Source organism: Ornithodoros turicata, chromosome 10 (assembly GCF_037126465.1).
Source record: "Ornithodoros turicata isolate Travis chromosome 10, ASM3712646v1, whole genome shotgun sequence".
Lineage (NCBI taxonomy): Eukaryota > Metazoa > Arthropoda > Arachnida > Ixodida > Argasidae > Ornithodoros > Ornithodoros turicata.
The window spans coordinates 8,968,207-8,983,906 of record NC_088210.1 but is presented as its reverse complement, the minus strand read 5'-3'; the positions used below and the strand labels follow the sequence as shown (position 1 = coordinate 8,983,906).

The following is a 15,700-nucleotide window of genomic DNA, read 5'->3' as shown; positions in this document are numbered from 1 at the left end:
CTCAATTAGCGACAGCGAATAGTATACAAACGACCTGTGAACTCAGTCCAACCGTGCTCAGTGGCAGACGACGCAGCAGGTGGCACCAATTTGCACTCGTATTCTTTTCAGGCCAAGTGGGATGTCGGGAATGTTTACGGAATTTTCGTTGCACCCTCGGCGAAATCTATCAAATGGGGCAGCACCTTTTTTGATGAAAAGAGTGCACCTTCAGTGTCACTACTCTGCAGGTAACCCCCTCGGAGCTGTCTGAGAGAGTGCAGAGAAAGTGAACTGAGCATCGAAGATCAAACAAGGGGGAAACAACGGGCCTATTGCAGTTGTGTGTGTTATTCTGAACAGCGCCTCCTCTATTACTCAGTGCCTCTCCATTTGGTCAGAGGTGCCGTACTGCGCATGCGTATTAGTTCACGTTCTCTCGTTTGGCGGCGCCACTACCCTACACCCAGGTCTGACGCGCGCTGACGTCACCTGCCACACACGTTCGTGTTTTGATGTTTTCTTTGTAATCACTCGCAAGGAAGTGCTTGCTGCACCCAACGGAACAGTTGGAAGTAGTGATCGGCTCCCAATCTTTCCTCGCCATCACTTTCTACCACTCCTTTCGTAACGAGAGATCCGCAGGCACCTCGTGAAACGATACCCCTTGCTTCTTTTTCTTGGTCCCAGAAGTAAAAAAAATGGCAGAAGGCAGTACGCAGGACCGCATTTTTCGAAACGTTCGAAACCGCGCTTATCGAAATCAGACAAGAGCACATAGCAGACGACGAGGGGTATAGGGAAGTGGCGCCCTGTACGTGCCCTCCGCGGGAAAGGGAAGCGACCCGGCGCATCTGCAAATGGACAGGCATTGAGTAATAGAGGAGGCACTGTTCTGAATTATTTGGTTCATTTGATAGCTTTCCTTTCATGAGCCACAGATGTATGCAGCTAATTGGCATAGCTTTGCATTGCCCTGCGGGGTGCAATACGCGGTTCTGGCCTAAGCACCTGAGCTGAGCCAAGACATGCACAGCTCTCGAAAATCTGTTTGACGGTTGCTTATTTGGCATGGTAATGTTTATGCTGGAAAGTTGTAGGTGCAGTTCAGCACACGGAAGGTGCATTCTTTTCATCAAAAAGGTGCTGCTGCATTTGACCTTTTTCACCACAATTGTTTACAGAGATGATGTTAGGGTTTCTGACCTCGGTGCCTTGTCCTCTTCCTGCTCTATTTGCTCGCTCTGTATTGATTCAGTTACTTTTATGAAAACGGCAATGGTGTACCAAAAGGAATAGACGTTGCCATTACGCTTAACTTGTGTTTTTCGTAATTAAGAAGTTTTTTTACTGGAAGTAATGTTCACAATGCTTCAGGTTGTTGCTACTGTAGTCATAAGGTGTTCCACCCGGCCAAGAGTGTGTTGCCAGTTGTTTTAATAGACCTCTCCCTGTTTGTAAACAACTGACGTCATAGTGTTCAGCAGCGCCACCTACGCTCGAATCTAGAGGCGAACAAGGTCATGCCCGAAAGCCACGGTCTTGAGGAGATGAGGAGATGAGGAGCCAGGGTCTCGTCCCTGAAAGGGACGAGACCTTGGGTCCTACTCTTACTCTAATTCGTGGAACCCAGCCCTTCCGTTTTGATTTGTTTCGGCTTCGGTCTGTCTACCAACGTCATGATGACGTTTCTCGCGTAGAGGTTTGCCGAGAAAATGCTTTTCCCTAATTTTAAGAATAGTTCTGACCACGGTTAGCATGGACGCCCGGCATACATGGGAGCCGATGCAAGAACAAACCGAAACTTGCTGGAACACTTCATGAAACCCTTAAAATGTGTTGTGCCACTGTATGAGGACTCTGAACCAAGCAGCCACAGTACATTAGTTTGCAGTGTTTCTACTAATAGGATGCTCGCTTATTCACAGGTCAGCACTTCAGTCCTTGCACAGGGCCTGCGCTAAGTCCCGGGAACTAAATAACTTTCAAGGTGGGACAACTCGTGTTTGGGTTCAGCACTATGCCGACAGGATTCAGTCGGATCAGTCCTGCCTCAATGAATGGTGAGTGAGACGTTCAGTCGGTCATTACCGTTGAGTTATTCAAACATAAGCGTGCACAAATTTAGGCTCAAACTCAAGCTGCAGCATACATATTTGTAATTCGGCAAACTTGTCTCGTTTTCTTTATGTTAGGCACGTGCCAGTATGCAATTTTTTTAAAGGAAGCGAATAATTGAACCTCTGTATGCAATAAGTATGTACCTGCCAAAGAAAATTTAGAACCACATTGGAATTTATTGGCCCGCTACAACGAGGTAAGAAACGGGAAATGCATGTTTGTCATTGTCAGTGGGACAGACAATCAAATCGGGCCCCTTTTCTTGTTTTCAGATTTTTCGACTGATCCCCATATTGCATACAGAGGTTCAATTCTACATTCAGTCCGTTTCTGAATTGACTGTGGGATTTTGTATTCCAATTTCGTAACAAAAATGCATGCTTCAACAAGTGAAACGCTATTTGTGCCATCCCCAGGTGTACTTCTCTGGCACGCAAAACTTAATCTCTGCGGTGATGTTGTTGATTTTTTCGCTGTAGAGGATTGCCTGCCGTTTGAAAGAGCTCATACGCTGCCTTTTTGGCACCATGACAACTGCGCACGGTAGCAACGAGACAGGTGACAGAATGACACGGTGCATCGCTTGCACTAAAGTGTCACGCACGTGGTGCATGCACATTGTTGGGATTTCGGGTCTCAAGGTTGCTAAACCGCTCTTTGTATAGGTGGACTCCGCGTACAAGTCGTTCCTCGATTTTACGGAACCAGTTCTTTTTTTCTTGGCAATATACAATATTTTGTTATATCACGCAATTTGTTGTATCTTGTTTCATTTTAACTAGGTTTGACTGTATCTGCTCTGCCTATGTACCAATTCGCTTTGTGTTCACGTTTGTTTTAAAATAATTATATAATATGGTTTGATTTTAATATAAACTAATCTTGGAAGCAATTTCTGAGAATGTAATTAATTGCAATCAGTTTACAGGTCCATCCATAACACTGTCCTAAAGTGTCTGATCATAGTTGTCTCGAGACGTAGAGCAACCCAGATTAAACTGGTTCTCTTTAAAGTTCCACTACAGACATAAAAAAAAAAGGGTCTTTATTTTATTTTATTTTGTAGTTGTCGATGCGCCAAAAAAACCCTAATTATCGTCATCATTTATTTTATTTTGGATTTCGGATTTTCCAAGAGTAAATGATGTCACCCGGGGCTGTGGGTTCTCTCGCCCTAGCAACAGTTGCGAAGGTGACTGCTCTTCGCAGAACGTTGGATAATGCCAACAAGTCGTCAAGTAAATCAGGAACTCGATAAAATAGAAAATGCACTACCCGTGGCAAGGATAACCTACAAGTTGATGCTTGGAGAATGAACAATTTTTTTTTAAAGTGCTACTACGGTCTAAATCTCGCGTCTTCAGAATCCTACCAAGGTTATGTTAATGAAATCTTCTCGTCTCACTTTACAGACCTGCAAAATATTTTGGCTCTACATGATGCAAAAGCTAGAGAAAATTAATTTTTATTTTTGAGAACTGTGACACGTCATGTTAGGCTCCGACAGGGCGCCGGGCTCTCGTCTGGCAACATTGTTGCCCTTCACGTCTTCCGGGGGCCTCACTTTTTGAACTCCGTTACCGGAGCCCCACGTGACATATCATCCGACAGCTCCGACCTTCACGGAAACAGAAACACAGAAACCGAAACACAAAGGAGAGAGAAGACGATCTCTCCAGTTTTCCCTTCTTTTGATTAGTGTCATGTGACTTCTCTACAACCTGACCCCCCCCCCCGGACGCCGGCGTCGTTGCTAGGAGGCCAGTGCCCTCTCCAGTACATGACATCACTGTAATTTGTGGGCTTATGATTACGTCACCCGCTCCTCGCGTCATCGAAACTTGTGGAGGCTCAGCGGATCTTCAAAAATTGACAGAAATGCACAGCATTCGTAAACAGGATTGAAATTTTGCGTATAGAATCCTTGAGGCACCTTCTTTTCACCATGGGGTAAATAAAACACTGTTTTCTGAGTCAGGAGTGGCACTTTAACGCACAAAGTCCTGTAGCACAAGAAGTGCACACTGGGAATCGGCGTGATAGTTCAGTGTTATTGTGAGCATCAGAGCTGTGTCAAAGCAGAAACTGGGGGAAGTTTAATTGTAGAATTGTAGTCACCTTACATTCCACACAATACTGTCGTACAATATATTCTTGTTACGGGGAAAACAATGCAGAATATACAGGGTGTCCCAGCTAAATGCGAACTGATTTTTAAAAAATTATATATCACTTTTTCTGAGATGAAATCAATTGCAATATGGCATATGCTGAAGCGACCTCCACAGGAGGGCACCAGAAAACTCCAAAAAACAATGTCCTAATTAACTTTTAATAATTAACTTTTTAAATATAAAAGCTACGAGGTTGTCCTAATGAGAACATCTGGTCCCCGCTGCCGCTTTCAGAACAAAAATCGTTCAGGGGTGAAGGAAAGACCCGTCTCCGAAGATGCGCAATAAACAAAATAAAGAAAAATATTGCGTTCCTTCACAAATTTTTTCCGACGATCTATGATCTGTGGCCGGAGGGACCAGATGTTCTCATTGGGGACAACTTCGTAGCTTTTATAATTAAAAAGTTAATTATTGAAAGGTAATTAGGACATTGTTTCTTGGAGTTTGCTGGTACCCTCCTGAGGAGTGCCCTTCAGCATATGTAGGGTTCTTCATTTTCGTGTCTTATGATTTTTCAAATTCGGGAAGGAAAAATCGGGCGATACAATCTCTGTTTGATATGTCACGGGGAATTTTCGGGTCAAACGAAAGGCATGTGAAACGAGCCACTGCTGCGACACTGGGACGAGAAACAATCATCTTTATATTTCCACTCGGAACTGGGGCAGTAAATGACAAGTGTATTCAAACACTTGCCCAAACTCCATAAAAGCTCGTCTTTGACTCCTGCTTTGACTCCTTTGTTTTTGGCTTTGACTCCTTGTTGTGGCTGGCACTCTTTGTTGTGGCTTTGACTCCTGCTTTGACTACAAACATAGTCTTTGTTTAATTACATCAGTATATTTTTAACTCAGTTTTATGCACTCACCAGCATTTGGCGCATTATGGCCATAGTTGTCGATGCGCCATAAAAATCCTAATCATCATCATCATCACCTGCAGGAGGGGATCATAAAAAGGAGGACACATAGGTTGTCACAAGTAGCTCTCTTTGCTGATATATTGATTCGCTTTTCCGACGGTTTACCGAGAACGACAAGTTGAAGGACCACAATGATTTCGGGTAGATATCAGGTTTTACCTGAATTCTTGAACCTTTGTTCCAGGGGGAACTATCGTGAAAAATCTGGTTTAACCCAAAAACGAAGTACCGTAAGCATGTGCTATATTGCAATTGATTTCGTCTCGAAAAAAGTGATATATTTTTAAAACATATGTTCGGAGTTAGCTTGGATACACTGTAGATTCGCGTATTCCACGCCTCTGGATGGATGAGACCTGTGGTTTGTACTAAATCTGAGGCTGTTGTTTTGCAGGCACGCCATGGATGACCTGGTCTCCAGAAGACCTCCTTCTCCGGATTCTTCACGCTCAAAGTCAGGTTCTTTTATGATGCATTATGGGGATTGCTGTGGTATCTGTGCATAAAATTCTCAGCTTAAATGAAAGCAAAGTCAGCAACAATTGGTTTTGTATCAGGGTGTTTGTTATCACATCAATGTTTCACCGACGGTACCACGTGAAGCGCCACAACTCTTCTATCGTAGGACAGTTTTCCAACATCGCACACTTTCGTCCCAAGGAATGTGTGCTTTCCCCCAAATGTGAAGTGCCTGTTCCCTAACTTAATGTTTTTTGTTGTCCCTGGAAGTACGTGTTGACAGCTTCCCATTATTGTCTTTTCCGAGAAACAAGCGATGCTCTAATTTCTTGCATACTTGCTTACAAGTCACAATTTTTCTCAATTGACTCGTTTCTATTTACGATTCCGTTGTCGTGTTGGAAATTAAGAAAAAGCGGGGGGGGGGAAAGGGTGAAAGTTTGGTGAAACCAGTGTCTGCCCACTCGTAAGGCAGCAAGGTAGAGCCCTGCGCGGATGAGATTTTTGGCATCCGCATCCAACCCGCATCCGCGCACACTTTATCCACATCCGCAGCATACACAACAGTTTACATCCGCATCCGATCCGCAAAATCGCACGTTTCGAAGGACGTGTAAAGATCGCCGGAAGCATGTTGGTATAATTTCTGATGCCTCCATGCTGTCACGGAAGGACTCACGACGACAAGCAAAGGTAAACCTTTCAACAAACGCGATGTGGAGAGACTTCTGGAACGCGTGGAACGCTACCTTGTCGGTGCTCGCGCGGTTCGAGGTGCCAGAATGCCTCTTCTCCCATCTTGGCCGTGCATGGTCAAAGGTGAACCCGAGCATACGCTCGCTGTCGGCGCGCAATACAAATAAATTGTTCATGGTAGGGGACCGAGAGACACGGAACAAGAAGGATGGACGACAAATTCTAAGACTCAGCAGCTAATGCTGACAGCTAATAAATTGCTGGGGGACAAATTACAGCACGCGGCCTGTTCACATCCGATCCGCTACTGATCCGGTGCCTTCGCATCCAATGCGCATCTGACCTCGCGCCATCTGCATCCGATCCGCAGAAAGTGCTAAATTTTCATCCAAATCTACATGTATCTTGCGGATATCCGCTTCCATCCATGGATGGTGCAGGGCTCTACAGCAAAGAGTGGGTATTTGTAGACCTGCTTTGGCCCAGAGAAGAAGCCATATGTGTCTCACCTCGAACTGTTGCCCCCTTATCGTTTAGATATGCCCTATCTAGTTGCCCTATATAGTCTTAGATTCGAGAAAATGTGGTAATGCTCAGTAGGCCATTACTAACGCAGTAACTTCTGCAATGCTTTCAAGAGAGAACACAATATTTTCACTGCTGTGTGACGAATCTGACAATTGTTGAACGTGGTGTTGTGTCTTGTGAGCGATTAGGGTTTCCTTTCCAGCCTCTGTCCTTGTCGGGCAATAACTGGTGGGGAGGGGACTCGTTCGGTATTTAAGATGACTCGTAAAATAAAGCGTGTCCTTTGGTTTTGGCGGGGACACCGTGCAGTCGGGGGATTTCTCGGGAGGATCAAACACGTGGCAGCTCTTGAACCAGGACAATTCGCTGTTGATATCTTTGCGGTTTGTGCACCTCAGGCTCTGTAGCACGGTAGTGTCCTTACACAGTGAGTACGTATCTAGGAAGCTAGGGAAAAAATGTATGTGGCAGGCTGCCCTTTCCTAAAATGGGTTGTTCCACTGCCACGCTTTGCGAAGAAGTTGGCGTTGGTTCCGGGATTGACGACTCATATTTCTACGTTTCAGACCTACGGAAAAGGAGGAGACAAAGGCTCTGATTAAGAGCAAACTCAAAGAATTGATGATGGCACTAGATCTAGATGAAGTCACCAGCAAATTTGTAAGTGTTGACGTCCTTTTGCCAACACAACTCCCAATTTAGACACATGGTTCCCAGTGCTCCTTGAAAGCCCTGGAATTTTTCACAGTCCTTGAAAGAAGACTTTGCATATTTTTCTCATTCTCATGGAGCTGCTTTAGCAAGTTACGCTTATCCATTAGTGGGAACTCTAGTTTTTAAAATACCGGAGTCGGCACTCTTTGCAATAGGAATCAGCAGCTAGAAGTTAGTGGCACACTTTGTTCTCAAGGCTTGGAATCAGCGATTTCAAATGCAGCGAAGGCTGGCTGGCAGGATACACAGTCGCCGACCGATTTTTCGGACATGCTCGATTACTCGGACTCGTTCGCGGAACGGCCGCGGGTCGCATAGAGGTGATGTATCAGAACGTCCAAAATTTCGGACGCCGTGCAGCTCCGTCGCTCAATATTTCAGGACTTGTTTGCCCAACCCGCGAATTTCATGGGGTGACGGAAAACACTGGTATCATCTGAAATTCGTATCAAAAGAAATCAACCAACTAAAATATTGAGGCAAAAAAATAGGCAGTGATGATTGTTGATTTCCCATTCCTCTGAGTAGAAGAGGTGTGTCGTAGCGCTTTTGCGTCTTCGTTTTCGGCCAACGGCCCAGCACGGGCTGTCCGCCCGCGAGTCGCGCGACAGCGCTGTAAAGCGAGCTTCACCTAAAGCACGCATGCGTTCGGTGAAGCCGACTTGCGGACTTGATGACGGCGGTGCCTCTGTCAGTGTACTTACAGTGACGAAATGTCGCTTCGGGAGATAGAAGCTGATGTTATCAGGCAGAGCTGGAAGTGCGTTAGGAAAGCATCGAGAAATTTTTCCAGCCTACTAGGGCTTAGTAAAGTTTATTTTGAAACGAAATTCGTTTTTTCGGACTGCTCGATTATTCGGACTGTTACGCGATCCCCGCCTAGTCCGAAAAATCGGACGGCGACTGTAATGGCAAGACGGGGATTGACTGTTGGAACAGTTTCTGGGGAGGGCAAGTCAGTTGATGTGGCTGTAGTTGAAGGCTGGGTGGCCACATCCAGCACTGATTTGTGGATGTTGATGATTAAGGCGGACTCATGCGGTCTGGTTAACGTTCGCTTCCCAAGAGAGTTGGCTGCATCATCGCGAAATTGTTTGCTTCGCTTTGCTTTCCTGCTGCGCTTTCGGGAAAGTACAGTGAACTCCCATTAAGACGAACACGAGGGGACCGCGGAAATTTGTTCGTCTTAACAGGAGTACCCAAGTGTGTCACAGAAAATGTCAAAAACAGGGTAGCAATTGGGGAAACGGCATATTGGCAACATGGCAGCATACAATAACTTACTTCCTGCCAGTTTGGCCACCCACTGAAGCATTATTAAGCCGCTGGTTGTCCTCTGCTGCACGCGGATAGAATGGGCCCTAACAGCACTCGAACGGCAGTCCCCCCCCCCCCCCCGCGACTACACGCGAATTGCGCAATCACACATGCCCCCACTGTAATTCCGAATGCCTGCACATCAAAAGACACCACAAAGTTTAGGTTTCATGTTATGGTGCACTTGCAAAAGGGGGAAAGACTATGTGTGGTCGGCTCAAATAGACGATTTTAAAAAGATGCGCGCGCCATCAAGTGCGTGGCGCAAGGCAGCATGGGAACTTTGAGGGACACTGCTCCGTCGTCTGCTTCGGATATGGTTTATATCGGCTGACGCTGATGCTACGCACACCGGGAACGTTGTTGTTCTTCTTCTACCTCCGCCTCTGGCCGTATCGTACCGTAATGCTTGAAGGCCCTCTAATTTCCCATGAGCCCTTGCGTACCACAGGTGGCACTTGCTTTTCTAAAATGGTCTATAGGGACTAAACGACCACAGAGCGTTCCCGCGTGGCGGGGGTGGTGGAAGCTGAGCACGTGCCTTCCTCGCTTCCGCTGCGTGCGGTGAAGCCTGGTTACATGTGCCGTGGGCGCCGGAAAAGTTTGGGTGATCCGAAGTGCCCGCGGTGTCTGTTTGTGTTAAGCGGAAATTTTTTTTACATGGCGTCTATGGGAAAAACAAACAAATATCCGTAATTTGTTTGGCATATCCGGAAGTTCGGCTTAACGGGAGCCCACTGTAATGTAATCTGCTCCAGCGTGCAGAACATGCTAGCAAACAACAAAGCCATTATTTTTGTTCAGAGGGATCTGGAAGACTGCAGTAAGCTCGTCGAATTTGTTGATTGCAATAAATTCCCCCCCGTCTGTTACTGCAGGGAACTACATCATTTTGGCCCAAATATCGAGGGCGGGCATGCCGAGAGAAGCGATTTTGTTGCATCTCCCATGGACACCCATGTATTGAAAATTTTACAAACTTTAATTCGCAAAAAATCTGCGAATGGCGTCAGGCCTTTCAAAAACATGTTATTCCCTGAACAAACTCTACAGGATCACGAATGTACCTGTTTCGTAATTTAGCGAGGTTTACTAGAACCCTGCGAACAAAAATTCCCCATAGATATTCTTAAGAAGTGAGTCCGCTTTAAATGTATTTTGTGATTAATTGGAGCTCGAAAATTAAGTTTGCACTGTAAGGTAATTGATTAATCAATCTTACTGACCTGTGCAACATTTTGGGGGCAATTTTCAACAAAACTTGAGGCAGGTTTGATAAGTCAAAACTCCCTCATTAGTCAAACTGAGATCGTGGATAGTGGGTGTTAGTGGATAGTGGGAGTTATCGAGAGTTAACTGTAATTGCGCAAATGATAGGGTTGTCACTTCTGATTCGAGGACGGGGTGTATGCCTCTTTGTATCAATTTGGATATATGATAACAGACACAAAAAGGCATAAGTCGTCCTCTCTCTTCGAATCAAAAGTGAGAACCCTATCATTCGTGGTCATGGTTGGTGCAGAGCGTACTATGTGCGGTTCTATATTTAGCTCTATATTTAGGATAGTCCTGTTTTTACAGTGTACCTTAAAAAAAAAACTTGAAAAACCCTCAAATGTTCAAAAATTCAGTGGGGAATATGTACACATTACATTAATTATATTATTTTTACAGATTCGGTCACGGCTGGAGGAAGAGCTAGATATGAACTTGAACGAATTCAAGCCTTTCATCGACCAGGAGATGTTGACTATTCTTGGGCAAATGGATGCTGCTACAGAAATCCTGGAGTACCTGTATCTCGGATCCGAATGGAATGCCTCAAATTTAGAAGAACTAAAGGACAAGGGGTAACTTGACTCCAGCAGCTTTTTATTCAATATGTGAAGCGTGTGTGTGTGTGATAGGGTAGGATAAACTGCCACGTGACCTTCACCCAACTCTTAGGGAAATGTGGTAGCACGTGTAATGGATGGTGAAACGTCATCTTCATCATACGCGTCGTTATCAGCGATTTCGCGCATTCAGCCGTCGCGAACGGTGGCGTCATCGGTTGCCGATTCAGCAACCAGCGCATTGCTGTCCATTCGTACATAGTCCTCCAGCATTGTCTGGTCACCCACAGACTTTGAGTCTCCGAATCTCTGGCTTTTTTTCCACAGGCATCGTATGCCCTTGTCCTGCGGAACCTGCTGTTTCACTCAGAATCGTGTTTTTCATTCTTTTCATTGTTTCATGTTTCATTGTTTTTCATTCAGCACATTGCTGTCCATTCGTACATAGTCCTCCAGCATTGTCTGGCCACCCACAGACTTTGAGTCCGAAGATGAGCAATGATGTATCAGTAGGAATGTGTCCATTTAACTCTGAAACACATCTTCTTAACTTATGAAGGTCGACAACGACATAGTAGCGGAGTAATTACAGAACGCGACGCGCACTATGAACTCGCTCCGCCCTTCAAGTTCACAACAATAGGAGCGACGTCATTTTGACGTTTTGCATTTTTGAAGACGTTTTTTTTTTTATTTATTTATTTGCGCACTTTTTTTTCCCCAAAAAATGAGCAAAAGTTAGGGGTGCGCAAATTACGCGGGACTTTCTCGAGACGACTTGAGGAACGGGTGCAAAATCAGTTCCTGATAAGCCAAAACAAAAGACTGGCCTTAAGGTGAATAATTACCTTTATTACTTGGTAACTTTACAACTCGTCGTCGCTACTCGAGCCAGAAATAACGTCACAGCCATCGGCGACATCGGGGTCTCTCTCGTCCCATAGCATGTCGTCTTCTGTACCGTCGAGGTCGTTAGAAATACCAGTTTTCTTAAAGCTTTTGACGACAACACCAAATGGGACCATGTCCCACGCATCACAGATCCACTGGCACATCTGTTCAGTCGACGGCCGCCTAATGCGCCCAGTTGGCGTTAAGCATTGTTTGCCGGACGCCATCCACTCTACGTAGACTTCGAACTGCTGCTCTGTTGCCCCGTTGCTCTGCAGGTTCTATGACCCGCAACTTAAACTTGGCCGTAAAACTGTCGTAGCCCATCACGATCACGGAACTTGGAAGGAACTACCAGCGACACGTTGTGCAACTGCGTCGAGATCAAATGACAACCAGCAACTGTGTGACCTAAGTCACCAACGTGGACTCCCCAACGCCGTTCCTGTGCTGACTAATGAGAGCGCCTTGTCATTGGCCGTAGAGTCTGCACGTGCAAGGGGCGTGGTGGATGTGGATGCCAGGAAGGGGGTCGCGATGATGTTCCCATGCAGTTTGGAAACGTGCATCGTCGCCAAAGGGTACATTGCGAGGGTGGTGGGGGTAAAAGGAGAACATGAAGGGAGGAAGGAGAGGTTGGAAGAAACGGACACTGAAAGGAGGGCTTCAAGGTGTTGGCAGCTCCTGGAACGACGATGGAGCGTCCGCGATTTCTGTTCTTGCGAAAGTAGGGGTGCGCGAATTGTGCAAAGATTTTTTTTTCTTGAACTCTTAAAGTAAAAAGTGGGGGTGCGCAAATTATGTGAGTAAATACGGTATATGTTTCGGGACCATTGGGCACACATATGGTATATTGGAGGCTATGACCAGGGAAGGGCGGCAAGATTCGTCTGTGAAACCCCCGTTTCACGGCACAGCCGGGCTAAGGAGACGCACCCCAATAATAGATGCGCTAAATGTTCTTATTTTAAAGAGTTTCTCACCGTTATTGGGTCTCTCACTTCAGAGTGGGCCACATCCTGAATGTGACGCGGGAAATAGACAACTTCTATCCTGGAATCTTCAACTACTTCAACATCCGCGTGTACGACGACGAAACAACGGAGATGCTCAAGCACTGGGACAAGACTTACAAGTATATTGCTCAGGCAAGGTGAAGCATTCTCACATCATACATGTTGTATTGTGCCACTAGGAATGTTGAGAGCTTTCTTCAAATTCTTCAAAAGTTTGAGGACTGAAATGGCTCGATGAACCTGCAATTTTTGTTGCAAGCAAGTTTGCACCTGCAAGCTTGAGCAAGTTCGTTCGGAGCCAGGGACAGGAACCAAAACTGAACCTGAACCGAAAACCCGCATTTTTGCTGAACCGAAATTGAACTGAACTTTTTTTTTTTTTTTTTTTTCGTTCTCACATTGAATCGAACCGGCGGTTACCAGTTGATAATGTGTGTTGCAAAATGTCGGAACTACAATTTACACGGCAGATTGAGCCACGTTGCCAAACAGATTAGACACCGGAACCGAACAAAACAAAACTGCAACCCAAGTGCACGAGATATTTCCTCCTCGCAGCTGTTGCGTTCATTCAGTTGCTTTAGTTTTAAGCAGAGTTCGAGGTAACTCGTTACTGTAACTAGGTTCCTTTTTTTTTTTTGGTAACTTGTAATTTAACTCTGTACTTTTGCGCCATGGTAACTTTCAGAGGAACTCATTTCTTTTTCAGGTAACTTTGTCAAAGTAACTTAAGCTAAGTTCCAAGTTACTTTTAATTCACCTTTCACTCACGTCCACTTATTTTCTTGCTTTCTCTCCGGATCTTTCATGGCATTTTAGGTCATAAAACGTGATATTCAATTAATGACAGTACCGTATTTGTCCGCATATAATGCGAGGTTTTTTACCTCGAAATTTAGTTGCTAAAAACGCATTCGCATTATACGCGGGCTCGCATTATACGCGGCACTTTGGGGCCGTAGCCCCACGGCCATCGCAGACCTTTGTGATTCTAGGGTTCCGTGTTTCCGGAGTGTATCGCTACGCAGACACGAGGGCATCGTATCTGCACAGCGATAAACGCCAAAAACACGGAACCCCGGAATAGGAGGGAAGGTTCATGGCTACGATGTTTGTTTCGTATGAGGACTGTTATCTCATACGAAATAAACACCGTAACCATGAACCTGCTCCCCTGCTCCTTCTCCTATCTGCTCTTCCCTGCCCCGCGGTGATTGGTCTACGGCAGCGCAAGCAGTGCGTCACGTGACAACGAAACGCCTGAGAGAAGAAGGCGCCAAAGGAACGTGAGTCACTCCGTTCCACGTGTGCTGCGTTCTACAGTTGTGTTAGCTCTCCCGACATGTGCGTTGGTTGAACGACGCTATTGACGCTGTCGAGGAAGTACGACGTGAACGAGTCGAACATTCGCCTTTGGCGTCAGCAGCAGGCATCACTGTTCGCTTGTGGGCGGATAAATTCGCGTTCAATAAATTTGTCACTCAATCGTGTTTTTCTTATGGGTGATAACTGAAAAGCGACTTCGCATTATACGCGGGTTCGCATTATATGCGGACAAATACGGTATTCTATTCAGGAAGTAAGAATCGCTGCCATTGAAACGAAGCTAAACCATTGTACGCCCACAGGGACTAAGACGCAAAGCGTTCGAATTGTTGGACATAAACGAAAACGATCTAAGCGAATTGTTGCACTCCTCCGCAGGCAACTCAAGGTCGAACTCAACCACTCACGCGCCCACCACCTGTGTAGTGCTATTTTGTGTACAAAGTAACTTGGAAGTAACTCTTTTTTTTTTTAAGTAACTCCGTAACTGAGAGTTACATTTCAGGCTGAAGGACTTCGTTATTAACTTAGTTACATTTTTCACACGGTAACTTAACTCGTAACGAGTTCTTTTTGACGGGTAACTTTTCTATCTGTGGTTTTAAGGTAATCCTTTTGGCGGTTGTAGGCTTCCTCGTACGCGATTTTCAGCGTCCTGCAACCCCAAGTTTTAATTTCGGGCTGTGAAAATAACGGGCAGTCCCTGAGCAGGATGTAACAGGGTGTATACAGTGAGTGAATATAGAGAGTACAGTTAGGGCCTGACTTTTTAGGGTTAAACCCGTATTCGCCCGATATTTACCCCCCGAACGAAATCTGTAAAATTCGGGTTTAACCCGAATCTACCCGAAAACATCCGGGTCACGTGGCACACTCATAAGCGTGCATTCAAATAAAGTTTGATAACATTGCTAAACATTAGTTCGATGTTAACACAAATTTTTATTAAACAAAAAAAATCACCCGAATACACCCGAATTCCAGACGACAGAATATGCCGTAACGGAATTTAACCCGAATACACCCGAATTTTTGAATGAAAAATATCACCCGATATTTACCCCCTGAATTTGGCCAAAAATAAAACCCGAAAAAGTCAGGCCCTAAGTACAGTATGCTATGTGACGTTTCACCTGAAATGCAGATCTGTAACATGCATTGTTGCCGTGAACCACTGCTGCGTCGGCAACAAGAACAACAAATGTACATTAGTGTTATTTGAGATTCCTAAGGATGCGCTTGCTCTTAACAAGAGCTGTGCAAATAGCAAAATTTCCCTCGCAAATAGTTTTGCGAATATTTTACTTACACTGCAAATCGAATCAAATGTACATGCAACTGTTTACATTGTGAATTTCCTGAAACTCTGCTTAGAAACTGCACATATTTCCAGCTGTCACTGAACATGACTCTCAGTGTTGGGAGCACATTTACTCGAACCTGCGACGGCCAGTGTATAGTGGTGACCACGAGCTCACAAAATTTGTAGGCTTTAGTGACAGAATATTGTAAGCGGCGTAAAGAGGGCTTCTCCTAGCGCTCGGGAGTAATGAGGTGAAACCGACTTGCAGAATGGCACTGCTGCGGAGCTGGACCCGAATCGAAGAGAAAAAAGTCACGGGTCCAATCCCTGCTTGAAGGAATAAACTTCATCGACACACAAAAAAGTTCACTCAAGTAAATGTTGACTGAACTGAAAGGAGTGCAGAGCAGCTTGCT

General features: G+C 45.4%; 1 protein-coding gene across 1 annotated transcript in view; it reads left to right on the top strand.

Annotated features, from left to right (window-relative positions):
• LOC135370109 (protein phosphatase Slingshot homolog 2-like) overlaps window positions 1–15,700 on the top strand; it is a 41,652-nt gene that overhangs the window by 17,997 nt on the left and 7,955 nt on the right. Inside the window, exons 7-11 of the mRNA XM_064603799.1 lie at window positions 1,908–2,042; window positions 5,594–5,653; window positions 7,449–7,542; window positions 10,588–10,763; window positions 12,646–12,792. Coding sequence (XP_064459869.1) covers window positions 1,908–2,042; window positions 5,594–5,653; window positions 7,449–7,542; window positions 10,588–10,763; window positions 12,646–12,792 — 612 coding nt within the window. The remainder of the gene's footprint in view (window positions 1–1,907; window positions 2,043–5,593; window positions 5,654–7,448; window positions 7,543–10,587; window positions 10,764–12,645; window positions 12,793–15,700) is intronic.